Source organism: Salmo salar, chromosome ssa25 (genome assembly GCF_905237065.1).
Source record: "Salmo salar chromosome ssa25, Ssal_v3.1, whole genome shotgun sequence".
Classification (NCBI taxonomy): Eukaryota; Metazoa; Chordata; class Actinopteri; order Salmoniformes; family Salmonidae; genus Salmo; species Salmo salar.
In genome coordinates this window covers 20,602,265-20,621,051 of record NC_059466.1, presented here as the reverse complement: position 1 = coordinate 20,621,051, position 18,787 = coordinate 20,602,265, and the positions used below count along the sequence as shown (strand labels likewise).

The window sequence follows — 18,787 nt, the reverse complement described above, 5'->3', positions numbered from 1 at the left end:
GTTTGAGTTTCTGCCTATAAGACGGTAGGAGCAAGATGGTGTCGTGGTTGGATTTGCTGAAGGGAGGGCAGGGGAGGGCTTTGTATGCATCGCGGAAGTTAGAGTTGCAGTGGTCGAGTGTATTACTCCTGCGCGTAGTGCAATCAATATGCTGATAGATTTTAGGTAGCCTTCTCAAATTTGCTTTGTTAAAATCCCCAGCTACAATAAATGCAGTCTCAGGATATATGGTTTCCAGTTTACATAGAGTCTAGTGAAGTTCCTTGAGATCCGTCTTGGTGTCTACTTGTGGGGGAATGTACACAGCTGTGACTATAACTGACGAGAATTCTCTTGGTTGGTTAAAATGACCGGCATTTGATTGTAAGGAATTCTAGGTCGGGTGAGCAGAAGGACTTGAGTTCCTGTATGTTGTTATGATTACACCATGAGTCGTTAATCATGAAGCATACACCCCCGCCATTCCTCTTCCCAGAGAGGTGTTTATCTCTGTTGGCGCGATGCATGAAGAAGCCCGATTCCGACAACATATCCCGAGAGAGCCGTGTTTCCAAATGTTACAATCTCTGATGTCTCTTTGGAAGGCAACCCTTGTTCGAATTTCGTCTACCTTGTTGTCAAGAGACTGGACATTGGCGAGTAGAATACTCTGGAGCAGTGGGCGATGTGCACATCTACGGAGCCTGACCAGGAAGCCGCTCCCTCTGCCCCTTCTGCGGCACCGTTGTTTTGGGTCGGCTGGGATTAGATCCATTGTCCTGGGTGGTGGTCCGAACAGAGGATTCGCTTCGGGAAAGTCGTATTCCTGGTCGTAATGTTGGTAAGTTGACGTTGCTCTTATATCTAATAGTTCTTCCCGGCTGTATGTAATAACACTTAAGATTTCCTGAGGTAACAATGCATGAAATAATACATTAAAAAAACAAATACTGCATAGTTTCCTAAGGACTCAAAGCGAGGCGACCATCTCTGTCGGCGACATCGTGTGTGTGTGTGTGTGTGTGTGTGTGTGTGTGTGTGTGTGTGTGTGTGTGTGTGTGTGTGTGTGTGTGTGTGTGTGTGTGTGTGTGTGTGTGTGTGTGTGTGACAGACGTCATACAGTCCCGTCGAGGTGCTGTCACCACTGATAAGTGTCCTCCTAGCTGGCTCTGTTTGCTAGCCAGGCCTGTATCTGGGGGTTACCACCACTGCAAACACTTGACCAACGAGAGGAAAGGAGAGTTACTGTCCAGCCCTTGTGGACAGGCAGGCAGGCCCCTGAGAAAATTTAACAGGGATTCACACGGCAGACTGGCTGGCTACTGGATGTCTCTATTGGAGGCTTAAACACTCAGGTTAGATATCACAGTTATGATGCCGATGTCTTTTTTTAAACCACTTTTTTCTGTCTCCAGTGATTTGTTGTTTTTGGAAGGAGTTTTCCGGGGGTATGTTCTTTACAACGTAGAACAAAAGTGAGTGAAGAGGAAGATCCATAGTGGGTTGTCATGTCATATGGCCAAAACACATTTTGCAGCAATCAGGGTGAGAGGCAGGTAGTCTCCCCTAAATATGTCTGTCAGTAGACATACACCCTATGCTCCTGCTTCCTTTAACATAAGACTTATAATCCTCCAATTGAAGCTGGTGCTGTCCGTCTGCTGAACCCTGTACTGTAGCAGTTATATTAGTCAGTTATGGCATGGTCTGTACATTCCTTAGCTGTGTGTCTGGTATGTTTGCTCTATGTTGTTCCCTGGTTCCGTTCCATATGGTACCCTATTCTCTATGAAGTGCACTACTGTTGTCCAGGGCCCATAGGGCTCTGATCAAAAGTAATGCACTATGCAGGGAATAGGGTAACGTTTAGGACGAAGCCTCTGACTGCTGGCTTCACTCTCTCAGTAGGGGCTAGTCTCTCTGACAGTCCCCCCAACTCTCTGTCTATCTCTTACTGGCTAGAAAGCGCCACACACACCTCCCTGGCCATCGCTTAACTGTAAAGCTTCCCACAAACACATGAAAAGGGAATTCATCCTCAGCTAAACAAATAGCCCGCCCTCTGAGCCTGTGTGTGTGTGTGTCTCTGCATGCAAGCGTGCGCTCCTGCCCTCCCGCCTGTGTGTGTGTATCAGGTTAGTGCTGTAATGAAGCCTGTCTAATGAGGCCTGAGACTGATGTGTTAATGGGGCTTTGCTCTCTCTGACTGGACCTTTGCCATGCCTCCTCTTACAATGACCACATAAAGTCTGCCTGTCTGTGGGCATACACGCACACGCTCTGCCTCTATATCTGAGCAAACTCATACATGCTTGATCACACGCTCTCTGTCTCTCTCTTTCTGTCTCTCTCTCTCACTCTCTGTCTCTCTCTCTGTCTCTCTCTGTCTCTCTCTGTCTCTCTCTGTCTCTCTCTCTCTCTCTCTCTCTCTCTCTCTCTCTCTCTCTCTCTCTGTCAATTCAATTCAATTTGCTTTATTGGCACGACATAACAATGTACATATTGCCAAAGCTTATTTTGGATATTTACAATATGAAAAAAAAAATGAGAATCAAAATTGTCAACGGGACAATAGTAACAACTATAACCAAGGATCAAAATAACCATACAATGAACAATAAGCATACAGTAGAGTACATGTGCAGGTTGATTGGTCTGTCAGACACTGTCCCTCAACTTATGGCAGGCAGCAATGTAGTGCGCTGCCAACCCACAGCTCTCTGTGTCCTCCCCCAACAGGACGGGTAGCCTACTCTCATCAGAGAGGTCTTTCAAACCTTTAATAAGGGTTTCAAATTTGGGGAAATCACACTCTCAAATTGTTCTATATTTTTCACATTTGGTCAGGAAATGCAGCTCCGTCTCAGTTTCTGCTGTTGTGCAGTGGTTGCACAGCCTTTCCTCTACAGGGAGCCAGGTTTTCCTGTCTCTCTCTCTCTGTCTCTCTGTCTCTCTCTCTCTCTCTCTCTCTCTCTCTCTCTCTCTCTCTCTCTCTCTCTCTCTCTCTCTCTAGAATAATGATGTACACACACATTCCACGTAATTTATATAGATATATATAGATATATAGAACCTGCATAGAGCTGTGTATGTGTGCGCCTCTCTCCACTCTCAGGAGTCACATTAGAGTTGTATGTGTGTCTCCCTTCACACTGTTACTAGTGCAGAGAGTGAGTGCACCCAAATTGTCCATGTGATACCATATCTCCCCCTTTCCATCTTCTATCTCTCTCTCTCTCTCTCTCTCTCTCTCTCTCTCTCTCGCTGTGTCACTTTGTGGATCCTCGAGCTGTAATGTGAGCTAGTGTGTGTGTGTGTGTGTGTGTGTGTGTGTGTGTGTGTGTGTGTGTGTGTGTGTGTGTGTGTGTGTGTGTGTGTGTGTGTGTGTGTGTGTGTGTGTGTGTGTGTGTGTGTGAGTAACGTTTGTGTGTATGTAGTTCAGGCAGATGAGCGTAGAGTGGGCTGTAATAGCGAGACAGGCAGGATGAAGAGAGCATTGAGGGTACCCCGCTTCACCCCGTAATAAAGGCAGAGGGATTTTAAACACCTATACCCCAGCCTCCACTGCCACCCCAACCCAGCTCCCACTCTATTGAATTGACCCCCATTTTCAGGGCAATTTGGCCACTCGTTGCCACAGTTACACAGGCCCGGTCATGGCGTGTGAGAGACGTGACTCATGGTGTGCATTCTGTTATCGTCCTAAATGAATCTCCTTCCTGTCATGCATGATACTGTCATGTTGATGTATGGATATACTTTAATGTTTAATATGCTGTATGTAATACTGTAATTAAAAATAATAATAATAATAATTTCACCTTTATTTAACCAGGTAGGCCAGTTGAGAACAAGTTCTCATTTACAACTGCGACCTGGCCAAGATAAAGCAAAGCAGTGTGACAAAAACAACACAGAGTTACACATGGGATTAACAAACATAAAGTCAATAACACAATAGAAGAATCTGTATACAGTGTGTGCAAATGAAGTAAGGAGGTAAGGCAATAAATAGGCCAATAGTGGCGAAGTAATTACAATTTAGCAATTTACACTGGAGTGATATATGTGCAGACATGGATGTGCAAGTAGAAATACTAGTGTGCAAAAGAGCAGAAAAACAAATATGGGGATGAGGTAGGTAGTTGGTTGGATGGGCTATTTACAGATGGGCTGTGTACAGCTGCAGCGATCGGTAAGCTGCTCTGACAGCTGACGCTTAAAGTTAGTGAGGGAGATATAAGTCTCCAACTTCAGTGATTTATGAAATTCCTTCCAGTCATTGGCAGCAGAGAACTGGAAGGAAAGGCGGCCAAAGGAGGAATTGGCTTTGGGGGTGACCAGTGAAATATACCTGTTGGAGCGCGTGCTACGGGTGGGTGTTGCTATGGTGACCAGTGAGCTGAGATAAGGCAGAGCTTTACCTAGCAAAGACTTATAGATGACCTGGAGCCAGTGGGTTTGGTGACGAATATGTAGTGAGGACCAGCCAACGAGAGCATACAGGTCGCAGTGGTGGGTAGTATATGGGGCTTTGGTGACAAAACGGATGGCACTGTGATAGACTGCATCCAATTTGCTGAGTAGAGTGTTGGAGGCTTTTTTGTAAATGACAACGCTGAAGTCAAGGATCGGTAGGATAGTCCGTTTTACGAGGGTATGTTTGGCAGCATGACTGAAGGAGGCTTTGTTGTGAAATAGGAAGCCGATTCTAGATTTAATTTTGGATTGGAGATGTTTAATGTGAGTCTGGAAGGAGAGTTTACAGTCTAACCAGACACCTAGGTATTTGTAGTTGTCCACATATTCTAAGTCAGAACTGTCCAGAGTAGTGATGCTGGGTGGGCGGGCGGGTGCGGGCAGCGATCAGTTGAAAGCATGCATTTTGTTTTACTAGCATTGAAGAGCAGTTGGAGGCCACGGGAGGAGTGTTGTATGGCATTGAAGCTCGTTTGGAGGTTTGTTAACACAGTGTCTAAAGAAGGGCTACATGTATACAGAATGGTGTCATCTGCGTAGAGGTGGATCAAAGACTCACCCGCAGCAAGAGTGACATCATTGATGTATACAGAGAAAAGAGTCGGCCCGAGAATTGAACCCTGTGGCACCCCCATAGAGACTGCGAGAGGTCCGGACAACAGGCCCTCCGATTTGACACGCTGAACTATATCAGTTAAGTAGTTGGTGAACCAGGCTAGGCAATCATTAGAGAAACCAAGGCTATCGAGTCCGCCGATAAGAATACGGTGATTGACAGAGTCGAAAGCCTTGGCCAGGTCAATGAAGATGGCTGCACAGTACTGTCTTTTATCGATGGCGATTATGATATCGTTTAGGACCTTTTAATGTATGATATACCATTAAACAGTGTTATACATTTACATATGTGTACTTTGAAGTTACCGGTCAGTTTAGTTCAACCGTGAGAGACAAAATTACGAAATAAAACATGAAAATATATGCACACACTGCTGTAAAGTGTCTGTCAAATGGTATGTATTATTATATATTATGAATGGATATAAGTCATGGTTCTAAGAAAATATTCCAATAATTGAATACATACGGTAAAGAAGTCAATCTTACTCGACCAAAACAATGGAAATGCATGGGGAAAAGATCTGTGCGGGGAAAGATTCCAAATATCCTCATTGCCCCCCAGAAAAAGTTGCCTACTGTAACGCCCTGGCCATAGAGAGGGTTTTTTTGTTCTTTATTTTGGTTTGGCAGGGTGTTACATTGGGTGGGCGTTCCATGTTCCTTTTTCTATGTTTTTGTATTTCTTTGTTTTGGGCCGTGGTGTGTGTGGCTCCCAATCAGGCACAGCTGAAGCTTGTTGTTGCTAATTGGGAGTCACACATAAGGAGCATGTTTTTCCTTTGGGTTTTGTGGGTAATTGTTTCTGTTCAGTGTTTCACCTGACAGGACTGTTGGCTGTCAGTTTCTCATTTTGTATTTGTATAGTGTTCCATTTTATAATTAAATATGATGAACACTAACTCCGCTGCGTTTTGGTCCACTCTCTCTTCAGACAGCCCTTACACCTACATTTTGGCTATTATTTATGTGTATTTCACACTATGTTGAGGTAAAAATCTGAGTATAACGCTTGTATGGATGTTAACCCCAACACATGTTCATGTCACCTTAACCAATCAACAGCACAGTTCAAAATGTCTTTAACTACCACCACCAATTTCTGTATCCTAGCTATGCTACCAGCTTATACAAACGGGAGTCAGCATTTAGCTGTCACTTCTTCTAAACCTTAAAAAGGACCATTTCTAAATGTTATGCAGCGAAAACAGCGAAATAGATGCACATTGGACTTTAGTAACCACATTGTGGGCCTGTTGCTTATACCAATCATTACGAATTTGACGAATATCTACTTTGTTAGATCAGATTTGTTAAATGTGCACCAATCCAACGTTCTCCTTCTATTCCCCACAGTCTGCCTTCCATTGACCTCTTTACTGCATCTATGCATTGACGTAATGCTCTCTCTCTCCCCATAGGATCTTCCCCAGAGAATATCTACTGCAACACATCCACCTGTACTCACTGGCTGACCTGCAGCAGGTAAGACACACATGCTGCTTTTAGGCCATGTCTACACTTGATAGTTAATGCAGCTTTTGTATTCTGATCATGGAGTTCTGATCATGGAATTACGAACATGTCATGCTTCTACACTAGGGATCATCAACTAGATTTTTTTTTCTTGAGGGGATGGTCGGTGAGCCGGAATATAATTACAAATTATTTGTAGACTGCAAATTGACTGGAAGAAGCACACACGGATATAATATTTGACTAAAACATAAACCTTGCTTATATTTGTTTACGATCACGTGTCTCTCTATTATGCGTGGGAATACTTGGGAGCAGAATTCCAAAATTAAAATCACTTGGAGCTGATTTCCTGGTGTTTTTACAGTATTTCATGTTTTTTTTCTTACATTTTCTTAAACTTTGGGAGCCAAATAAAACCACCCGTGGGACAAATTTGACACGAGGGCCCCCAGTAGGGGAACTCTGGTCTACACCTACATTTTAAATGTGTCTACCGTGTCCACATTGTGTCCGGATTCCCTTTTTCCACACTATATTCAAATGCCTGTATGCTTTCTGAAAATGGTAGAAAAGGCTAAATCTGATAACACAACACAAATTCGACCAAATTAGCATAATAAAACAATTCCCTGAATTATCAATGAATTATCACAGTGAATTATTGTACAATTTGTTTATGTGTCAATTAATCCCATTTTGACACGAAAAAAAAATGTAATTCAAAATGTCAATCATTAAGCTAGAGATATCATTTTTTTTGCATTGGATGCGTCTATATGTTTTTCCATGTAGGGAATCTGTTATTGAGTGCGTTTGTATGGGCTGATGGCAGTTTTCTTTCATCAAATAATGTTCTCATATTTTTTTTTGTTATGCTTCAAGGGGTCTTAAAATTCTAAATCAAATAGCAAAATTGTCCTTGGCATGACCTTCTTAAAACAATTCCATATACACTATATATACAAAAGTAGGTGGACACCCTCACCTGTTGCTGACATGTATAAAATCGAGCACACAGCCATGCAATCTCCATACACAAACATTGGCAGTAGAATCACCTTACTGAAGAGCTCAGTGACTTTCAACGTGGCACCATCATAGGATGTCACCTTTCCAACAAGTCAGTTCATAACATTTCTGCCCTGCTAGAGCTGCCCCGGTCAACTGTAAGTGCTGTTATTGTGAAGTGGAAACGTCTAGGAGCAACAACGGCTCAGCCACGAAGTGGTAAGCCACACACGCTCACAGAAAGGGACCGCCGAGTGCTGTAGCACGTAAAAATCATCTGTCAGCACAAGAACTGTTCGCCGGGAGCTTCATGAAATGGGTTTCCATGGCTGAGCATCCTCACACAAGCCTAAGATCACCATGCGCAATGCCAAGTGTCGGCTGGAGTGGTGTAAATCTCGCCACCATTGGACTCTGGAGCAGTGGAAACGCGTTCTCTGGAGTGATCAATCACGCTTCACCATCTGGCAGTCCGATGGACGAATCTGGGTTTGGCAGATACCAGGAGAACGCTCCCTGCCCCAATGCATAGTGCCAACTGTAAGGTTTGGGGGAGGAGGAATAATGGTCTGGGGCTGTTTTTCATGGTTTGGGCTAGACCCCTTAGTTCCAGTGAAGGGAAATCTTAACGCTACAGCATACAATGACATTCTAGACAATTCTGTGCTTCCAACTTTGTGGCAACAGTTTGGGCATGACAATGTCCCCGTGCATAAAGCGAGGTCCATACCGAAATGGTTTGTCGAGATTGGTATGTGGAATAAAAAAAAAATATTTGTCAAAATATTTTTTTGTTGTTGTACTTTTTACCTCTTTTTCGCCCCAATTTTGTGATATCCAATTGGTAGTTACGGTCTTGTCCCATCACTGCAACTCCAAAACACGACCCTGCCAAGCCACTCTGATTCTTGACACACTGCTCGCTTAACCCGGAAGCCAGCCGCACCAATGTGTCGGAGGAAACACCGTACAACTGGCAACCGAAGTCAGCATGCATGTGCCGGCCCGCCACAAGGAGTCGCTAGAGCGCGGTGTGGAAGAACTTGACTGGACTGCACAGAGCCCTGACCTCAACCCCATCAAACATCTTTGGAATGAATTGGAAGCCAGGCCTAGTCGCCCAACATCAGTGCCCAACCTCACTAATGCTGTTGTGGCTGAATGGAATCAAGTCCCCGCAGCAATGTTCCAACATCTAGTGAAAAGCCTTCCCAGAGGAGTAGAGGCTGTAGCAGCAAAGGGGGACCAACTCCATATTATTGCCCATGATTTTGGAATGAGCTGTTCGACGAGCAGGTGTCCACATACGTTTTGGTTATGTAGTGGGGTACCACTCACTCCCTCTCTCTCTCTCTCTGACACCCCCTCTCTCTTAACAACCCAGGGAGCGTCCACAGCCCTCTACTCCCCTTTCCCTGCTCCCTCCATGTCCCCCTCTCCCCCTGGCCCATTCACTAATTACACACATTCAGAATCAACAGGCAGGAAAACAAGAGTGTGACAGTCCACCATTCTTCCCTTCATCCCCTGCCCTGACACTGTCTCTCTCTTCCCCCTCTTTTGCGATCCTTCTATCTCCTTTCTCCTCCGCTTTACCCCGTCTATCGCTCTGTAGTTCTATCCCGTCACTCCTTCTCTCTCTATCCCTCTCTCCCTCTGTCTCTCTTTCTCTCTCTGGGTGTCTGCGTGTGTCACTGGCACATTCTCCAGTGGACTGCACACAACACTCAGCCAGGTTATGATGCCCATGTCAAACAAACTCTAATAGATGGCTTAAAGATTACCTCAAGTTTAGGACACCGCAACATGCTACTACAGACATGCTGCTACAGGCAACTTACTCAGGGCTTGACAACTGCTTTAAAAGTTGCAAACAGTTCAACAATTCAGTGATAAGCAATGATAAATCGATGGACGGCTGCATTTGTTTTCCCCATAATTGATCAACTATATTAGAACCTATTTGCCAAGTACATTTTTCCCCATATATATATTTTTTTCTCTCGCTCTCTCTCTCTCTCTCTCTCTCTCTCTCTCTCTCTCTCTCTCTCTCTCTCTCTCTCTCTCTCTCTCTCTCTCTCTCTCTCTCACACTCACAGCTTCTTAATTGGCTTTCCATATTAACGAGCTGTTTCTTTTATTTCTCCTGAATAATCAGAGCTCCTTCATCAAGCCTGGCTTTTATTGTTGCCCAGCGAGATCAATGAAGACTGAACCGTCTCTCCCTGGCTAGTTATAGACTAGACCCAGTTCTTCATAGAAAACAGCAGTGCACTTGGCTCTTTGCTATTGAACTCCCAACAAACGCCTCCTATTTGGAGCAGCCTCCGTCTTTAAACCATCAGACTGTTGGCCATATTTGTTTGCCCAGAGGCTGGACTTGTTTGGCTACTGGCCCTTTTGTTGCTTCATTGAAACGTTTTTTTTGCTTTTCCAGTTGTAAAGTAGTGGGATGGGGAGATAGGCTTGTTGTGGATGACTGAGGAGTACCATATAGATGCTAATTGTATTGTGTGTCGTGTACCGGGGCAGCGGTCCTAGTCCTGCCAACGACTTACAAACAACTGGAGGGGACAAAGGGGCATTGAGCAGCCCCGGCCCGGATTGCACAGTGGCCATGGTGACACGCACATACGTGCAATAGGGCAGATTCCCACACTGACACCCTGGCATACAACTTACACACACCACAGGCTATCTAGTAGCCACCCTGACGTAGACACAAGCACTTCCTAGTTGAGCCCAGATACAGGCATAGACACAGGCCTTAGGCATGTATGCCCTTACACTGGCACGCTCATTGGAATAGGGGCAGGTTGGTCATCTAGAGAGCTGTTGGGTAAATGGTAATTATGCAGCTTTTTCTGAACTGTAAGATATTGATTTTAAACTCAAAAGTTGCACATATTTCTGCATTTTAAAATCAAAAAAAGCTCAAACACCGCCGCCTCTCAGTCCCACACGCATACAAAGACATTCTCTCTATCTCTCACTCGCTCTCGTCCATAATCACACTCCCCACTACACGTCTTACACACACACACACACACACACACACTGGGGCTGGTAGTAATCCTGTTTGGTGAGGGGTGTTATCCAAACAGAGCTCACCCTGTCTTTATGTGTGTAATCCGGGTGGCTTTCTGAGCGTCACTAATGGAGGCCCAGCCTTCATCAGGGAACACTAGAGAGGGATAACGTAGCGGGTGTTAAACAGAGGTTTTAGGGGATTAAGCCGTTTGGACCACAATGCCCCCCACACGGGACAGGGCCAGAGGGGTGTGACTTTATGAGGGATGGGGGGTGAGGAGGATTTGATTGAGGGGTGTTGGTGGAAGAAGGGGGGGGGGGGGTGCTGGGACTGGTGTTCCAGAAACATTCACAATGACACTGCAGCGAAGGAAGGCAGCTGCAGGCAGGACAAACGAATGGTCGCCCCTCTCTTCCCCGCTCTGTCTGCACCCCTCCCTCAGACCAGCTGTAGGTGGGGTTTCACTTCTCTGAGGAAAATGTATCCACCTGGTTGGCAAAGAAAGGGAAACCTGGGGCTACAGCCATTTTCTGCTTTTTTCCCCCTAAAGCATCTCCCATTCACACCTCTCCTGCCCTTTCTCTCCCTTCAATTCCAACTCTCTCTATCGCTCTCACTTCCTCGCTCTCTCCCTCTGCAACTTTTCCCTTCTCTCTGTCCCTTTCCCTCCTCTCTCCCTCCCTCCCTCTGTTTCCCTTAATCTCCCTCTCTCCTTGTCTGCTGAGCATCAGTCCCAGTCAGAACCCAGTGTGGTGTGTTGCCAGTCGTTTCATTCTGCTAAGCTAAATTATGGAGTATCTTAATTACCCCTGGTGTCAGCATTGATCAGGGGTGGCATATATCATCTGGGCTGGGCTTGGCTAGGGGATGGGGAACACTGCCTGGCTGGCTGGCAGGCTGCTCTGCCTGACTGGCTGTCTGGATTGCTGGCTGACTCACGGACTGGCTGCTCTGCCTGACTGCTCCACACTACACACAGCTTTTGATTGCTGGGCTACAGCCTGACTCATGTCACCATGCTAGACAGCATTATTCACAGTGTTGTAGCTCTCCCAGACTGGGGTTGCCACAGCCTCCAGGCTGGAGGGATGGAAAGATGGAGGGATGGTGTGTTTTCAGCCACTGCTTGAGGAGTTAGAAGGGCTGTTCCTGGTTGTCGCCCATTCTCTCGGTAGTTAGTCATGAGCTGTTGTAGACCAGTTAGTATTACATTATGTAATCTCTTTCTCTGTCCAAACCATACAGACATAACCTCCCCCTCCCCTACAGAGCACCTTTTCAGTTATCCATCTCCATTGTGTGTACGTATGCATGTGCGTGCGTGTGTAGGAGTGGGGGTCGGGGTGGTCTCCTCTCCTTTCTTCGTTCTCCTTTCTCCTTCAGCCCCCCTCCCCACCCCATCCTCCTTCTTCAGCCTCTCCTTCCCTCTGTCCCCCTCTCCCTCTCTCTCGTCTTTTCTCCTTCTCTTCTCTCCTCCAGGCTGAAGAATGCCTGGCAGGCCTTAATTGGTGCAGCCCCAGCGCTGCCAGGTGTAGCCACTTGTCTCTGCCCCCTCAGCCTCCCTCAGTGTTCTCTGGAGGTCCACTCAGGCCCGTTCCCTTCCCCAGCCCCATTCAACAGAGCCACAATGCTCTCTACCAGGCCCTCACCAATCAAAGGCCCTGCCGGTTTTAACTACTCGCCCACCGGCATTCACATATCATTTTTTGCTAAAACGGCCCCCAAAAAAAGGAATTCCCCCCGCCCCCCAGGCCTCTCCAGCCAGCCTTTCTCCCAGGGCCTTCATTAGTTTTGATGTAAATTCCCGATGTGAATTCCTGACGTGAACTCTTGTCCATCTCCTCTATGCTCTGCGCTGCAGTGGCTCCCAATGGGACCTGTATTAAAAGTGTTTATCCTCCCAGGGAATATTCTGCTGTCTTCTTCACTCTGTATAGTAGAATATATTACAGCAGTACATTCTTATAGATGGGAAATAGAATGGTTGAATTAGAATGAAAATGTTGAATTTCAATTCTATCGTGTAGAATGAGGAAGAGAATTTTGGAAAGTACATTTTATTTCACTTCATCCATTATTCCCTTTTTTCCTTCTCTCTCTCTCTTGTCTATCTCCATCTCCCTCCTTCCCTACCTCTCTCTCTCTCTCTTGTCTATCTCCATCTCCCTCCTTCCCTACCTCTCTCTCTCTCTTGTCTATCTCCATCTCCCTCCTTCCCTACCTCTCTCTCTCTCTCTCTCTCTCTCTCTTGTCTATCTCCATCTCCCTCCTTCCCTACCTCTCTCTCTCTCTCTCTCTCTCTCTCTCTCTCTCTCTTGTCTATCTCCATCTCCCTCCTTCCCCACCTCTCTCTCTCTCTTGTCTATCTCCATCTCCCTCCTTCCCCACCTCTCTCTCACTCTCTCTTGTCTATCTCCATCTCCCTCCTTCCCCACCTCTCTCTCTCTCTCTCTCTTGTCTATCTCCATCTCCCTCCTTCCCTACCCCTCTCTCTCTCTCTTGTCTATCTCCATCTCCCTCCTTCCCCACCTCGCTCTCACTCTCTCTCTCTCTCTTGTCTATCTCCATCTCCCTCCTTCCCCACCTCTCTCTCTCTCTCTCTCTTGTCTATCTCCATCTCCCTCCTTCCCTACCTCTCTCTCTCTCTTGTCTATCTCCATCTCCCTCCTTCCCCACCTCTCTCTCTCTCTCTCTCTCTCTCTCTCTCTCTGTTTATCTCCATCTCCCTCCTTCCCTACCTCTCTCTCTCTCTCTCTCTCTCTCTTGTTTATCTCAATCTCCCTCCTTCCCTACCTCTCTCTCTCTCTCTTGTCTATCTCCATCTCCCTCCTTCCCTACCTCTCTCTCTCTCTCTCTCTCTCTCTCTCTTGTTTATCTCCATCTCCCTCCTTCCCTACCTCTCTCTCTCTCTCTCTCTCTCTCTCTTGTCTATCTCCATCTCCCTCCTTCCCTACCTCTCTCTCTCTCTCTCTCTCTCTCTCTCTCTTGTTTATCTCCATCTCCCTCCTTCCCTACCTCTCTCTCTCTCTCTCTCTCTCTTGTCTATCTCCATCTCCCTCCTTCCCTACCTCTCTCTCTCTCTCTCTCTCTCTCTCTCTCTTGTTTATCTCCATCTCCCTCCTTCCCTACCTCTCTCTCTCTCTCTCTCTCTTGTTTATCTCCATCTCCCTCCTTCCCCACCTCTCTCTTTCTCTCTTGTCTATCTCCCTCCTTCCCTACCTCTCTCTCTCGTCTATCTCCATCTCCCTCCTTCCCTACCTCTCTCTCTCTCTCTTGTCTATCTCCATCTCCCTCCTTCCCTACCTCTCTCTCTTGTCTATCTCCATCTCCCTCCTTCTCTCTCTCTCTCGTCTATCTCCATCTCCCTCCTTCTCTCTCTTTTTCTTGTCTATCTCCATCTCCCTCCTTCCCCACCTCTCTCTCTCTCTCTTGTCTATCTCCATCTCCCTCCTTCCCTACCTCTCTCTCTCTCTCTCTTGTCTATCTCCATCTCCCTCCTTCCCTACCTCTCTCTCTTGTCTATCTCCATCTCCCTCCTTCTCTCTCTCTCTCGTCTATCTCCATCTCCCTCCTTCTCTCTCTTTTCTTGTCTATCTCCATCTCCCTCCTTCCCCACCTCTCTCTCTCTCTCTTGTCTATCTCCATCTCCCTCCTTCCCCACCTCTCTCTCTCTCTCTTGTCTATCTCCATCTCCCTCCTTCCCTCTCTCTCTCTCTCTCTCTCTCTTGTTTATCTCCATCTCCCTCCTTCCCCACCTCTCTCTCTCTCTCTCTCTTGTCTATCTCCATCTCCCTCCTTCCCTACCTCTCTCTCTCTCTTGTTTATCCACATCTCCCTCCTTCCCCACCTCTCTCTCTCTCGTCTATCTCCATCTCCCTCCTTCCCCACCTCTCTCTCTCTCTCTCTCTCTCGTCTATCCACATCTCCCTCCTTCCCCACCTCTCTCTCTCTCGTCTATCTCCATCTCCCTCCTTCCCCACCTCTCTCTCTCTCTTTGTCTATCTCCATCTCCCTCCTTCCCTCTCTCTCTCTCTCTCTCTCTCTCTTGTTTATCTCCATCTCCCTCCTTCCCTACCTCTCTCTCTCTCTCTCTCTTGTCTATCTCCATCTCCCTCCTTCCCTACCTCTCTCTCTCTCTTGTTTATCCACATCTCCCTCCTTCCCCACCTCTCTCTCTCTCTCGTCTATCTCCATCTCCCTCCTTCCCCACCTCTCTCTCTCTCTCTCTCTCGTCTATCTCCATCTCCCTCCTTCCCTACCTCTCTCTCTCTCTCTCTCTCTCTTGTTTATCTCCATCTCCCTCCTTCCCTACCTCTCTCTCTCTCTTGTCTATCTCCATCTCCCTCCTTCCCTACCTCTCTCTCTCTCTCTCTCTCTCTTGTTTATCTCCATCTCCCTCCTTCCCTACCTCTCTCTCTCTCTTGTCTATCTCCATCTCCCTCCTTCCCTACCTCTCTCTCTCTCTCTCTCTCTCTCTCTTGTTTATCTCCATCTCCCTCCTTCCCTACCTCTCTCTCTCTCTTGTCTATCTCCATCTCCCTACCTCTCTCTCTCTCTCTCTCTCTCTTGTTTATCTACATCTCCCTCCTTCCCTACCTCTCTCTCTCTCTTGTCTATCTCCATCTCCCTCCTTCCCCACCTCTCTCTCTCTCTCTTGTCTATCTCCATCTCCCTCCTTCCCTACCTCTCTCTCTCTCTCTCTTGTTTATCTCCATCTCCCTCCTTCCCCACCTCTCTCTTTCTCTCTTGTCTATCTCCATCTCCCTCCTTCCCTACCTCTCTCTCTCTCTTGTTTATCTCCATCTCCCTCCTTCCCTACCTCTCTCTCTCTTGTTTATCCCCATCTCCCTCCTTCCCTACCTCTCTCTCTCTCTCTCTCTTGTTTATCTCCATCTCTCTCCTTCCCCACCTCTCTCTCTCTCTCTCGTCTATCTCATCTCCCTCCTTCCCTACCTCCCTCCTTCTCTCTTGTCTATCTCCATCTCCCTCCTTCCCTACCTCTCTCTCTCTCTCTCTCTTGTTTATCTCCATCTCCCTCCTTCCCTACCTCTCTCTCTCTCTCTCGTTTATCTCCATCTCCCTCCTTCCCCACCTCTCTCTTTCTCTCTTGTCTATCTCCATCTCCCTCCTTCCCTACCTCTCTCTCTCTCTTGTTTATCTCCATCTCCCTCCTTCCCTACCTCTCTCTCTCTCTCTTGTTTATCTCCATCTCCCTCCTTCCCCACCTCTCTCTCTCTCTCGTCTATCTCCATCTCCCTCCTTCCCTACCTCTCTCTCTCTTGTCTATCTCCATCTCCCTCCTTTCCCACCTCTCTCTCTCTCTCGTCTATCTCCATCTCCCTCCTTCCCTACCTCTCTCTCTCTCTCTTGTCTATCTCCATCTCCCTCCTTCCCTACCTCTCTCTCTCTTGTCCATCTCCCTCCTTCCCTACCTCTCTCTCTCTCTTGTCTATCTCCATCTCCCTCCTTCCCTACCTCTCTCTCTCTTGTCTATCTCCATCTCCCTCCTTCCCTACCTCTCTCTCTCTCTTGTCTATCTCCATCTCCCTCCTTCCCTACCTCTCTCTCTCTACAGGTGATTGATGGGAAGCTGGCCCCCTTTCTCTCCAAGGTGATTAAGTTTGCCAGTTCCCACGTCTTCAGCTGCAGCCAGTGCAGAGAGAAGGGCTTCATCTGTGAGATGTGTCAGACCGGACAGGTCATCTACCCCTTTCAGGAGAGCACCACTAAGAGGTGAGGCCCCTTCATGCACAGATATAGGATCAGCTCAATACTTCAACAATCTTAACCTTATTAACTATTCAGGGTAACAGAGAAAACGGATGTTAGATCAGCGACTTGCATAATGGCATCCTGGAAGAGTGAATGGAGTAAAGAGGAGTGTGTCTCTGTCTCGTGTTAATGACACGCTGGCAGGGACACGGGTGACAGGGAGAACATGGCGTCCTGCTGGAGAGGAACAGTTAATCCCCCTAGTGCCTTGCTCCGTCCCTGTTTCTGTCCTTGTCTCCCTCTGCCTGAGCCTTATGACATGCCACTGAAATGGAATGGCCCTCTCTCACCTCAGGGAGGTTTTATGTCACTCTGGAGAGAACAAGACAGGAAGGGGGAGAAGAGGAGAAAAGAAGGTCCTCTCTTTTACAGGAGAGGATGGTGGAGAAGAGAGGACACAGAAGAGGACAGAGGAGAGATCGCCAGACGTGGCTGTGCTGCTCTAGGCCAGAAGCCAGAGAGCTAGACAGGCAGATAAAACATTCATTAATGTCTAGTCTGTCCACACACTCTTAAATTATTGATCTCTGCTGCCTCAGCTCAGCTCACACATCTCTCTTCTGGGTTAACGGAGAGCCTCTGAAGGCAGGGCCGGGAGAAGCAGAGGTGTGTGTGCGCGTGTGCGTGTGTGTGTTACGATCTTTTCTGAAGTGAATATATGACATATATTCATCTGTGCTCAACTAGCTTTAAAGGTATCAACTCCCCACATAAACATTATGCTGTTTCTTCATCTTACAGAAGATGCTGTAGACTAGAGCTAATGATTTAATTGCAGTGCTCGGTACACACACACCCTTCACTATCAGGCTGGATGGCACACCTCAACTGTTGACCAGGGTTTATTACCCTTGGCAAGGAAGTATCACGTTAACTGATAGTGATAGTACACCAGTTATACTGTAGTAAGAGTAACAGCTTAGTCCCTGGGCCAGACTTTGACCCCCGAGAGCAGGACCTGCTCCTTTCCTGGTCTGGTTGCATCAGCTTTACCACCTCATCCATGACGTAGCCTGGGACACTCAGTTAGTTAGCCATATAGACACTGTTAATCATCAATCGGTGAAGAATTGGATTCTTTGGGACTGGTGCCCCATTTTGATTCGAGTGGCTATGAATATGTTGTATCGATGCATTCCATAATCATTTTTGAAATATGTTCTACATTGTTTATTCCAATTTATGGTCTTTTTTTTTTTTTACTTTCTAAATTTCACTACAAATGTATTTATTTTCAGGCAAAGTAAATGCTTTCACCATTCTATGTTCCAGAAGTTTTAAGGTGAACTGTCTAGCCTAGTTAAGTGGATGCTAAACAAGGTTTCTCTTATCTTCTATACATATGCTCAGCAGATCGCTAGATACTGCCACCTGTCCTGTCCTATAGATACCTGGGAGGGTGGCAACATGATCAAGCTTCCAGACGGGGCTGGACAGGGCTGGGTGAAACTAATGTTTATCCAGTCTTTTACTACAGTGATGTGTTCATCTGGAAATGTACATTTCCAGCTCATACATTTCCGACATCAGTGACCAACCTACAAGCTGAAACTAATATGCTTTTTCCCACCCTTCAGATTTGTGTTGTATTGATGTTTGTGACTCTGTGCTTGGTCTGTATGTGTCCAGATGTGATGGTTGTGGAGCGGTGTTCCATACAGAGTGTCATCAGAAGGCCCAGCCGTGTCCACGCTGCGTACACAGAGAGCTCCACCATAAGAGAGCCTCGTCTTTCTGGAGCCCTGACGACGATACACCAGGCTGCTTCACACTGCCTTACCAGTACACCTGATCACACACACACACACACACACACACACACACACACACACACACACACACACACACACACACCTGGAGACACACACACACACACCCCAACACCCGGAGACACACACACCCCAACACCTGGAGATACACACACACACACACACACACACACACACACCTGGAGATACACACACACACACACACACACACACCCCAACACCCGGAGACACACACACACACACCCCAACACCTGGAGATACACACACACACAGACACAGATTGAAACAGCGGTGCCACTCCACAGAGCTACTCTCACCAAAGTCAATGGAAGCATGTGTGTTTGTGTGTGTGAGCCGGCCAGGATACACAGTGAGAGTGTTGATGACTAAGAAAGGGTTATGCTCTCTCACACACACCTACTTTGTGAGCTAAGCTGACGTCACTCTCACCTGGGAGAGATGGATCCCAACGTAACACCCACTGGAGAGGAACTGCTCTGCCTCTTAGCCTCTCTGCTATGTGCTATCTTCACAGTGCTGCACACACACCCACACACACACAAACACAGATACACACACACACAAACACAGATACACACACACAAACACAGATACACACACACAAACACATATACTCACACACACACACACA

The 18,787-nt window shown here is 47.0% G+C and overlaps 1 protein-coding gene across 2 annotated transcripts in view; it reads left to right on the top strand.

The window, feature by feature from the left end:
- Positions 1-18,248, top strand: part of plekhm3 (pleckstrin homology domain containing, family M, member 3) — a 55,541-nt gene extending 37,293 nt beyond the window's left edge. For both annotated transcript variants that reach the window (XM_014173514.2, XM_045707406.1), the window contains exons 7-9: positions 6,498-6,561; positions 16,170-16,327; positions 17,996-18,248. In XM_014173514.2, the coding sequence (XP_014028989.1) occupies positions 6,498-6,561; positions 16,170-16,327; positions 17,996-18,158 (385 nt within the window). In that variant the 3' untranslated portion in view covers positions 18,159-18,248. The remainder of the gene's footprint in view (positions 1-6,497; positions 6,562-16,169; positions 16,328-17,995) is intronic.
- Positions 18,249-18,787: the final 539 nt, after the last annotated feature.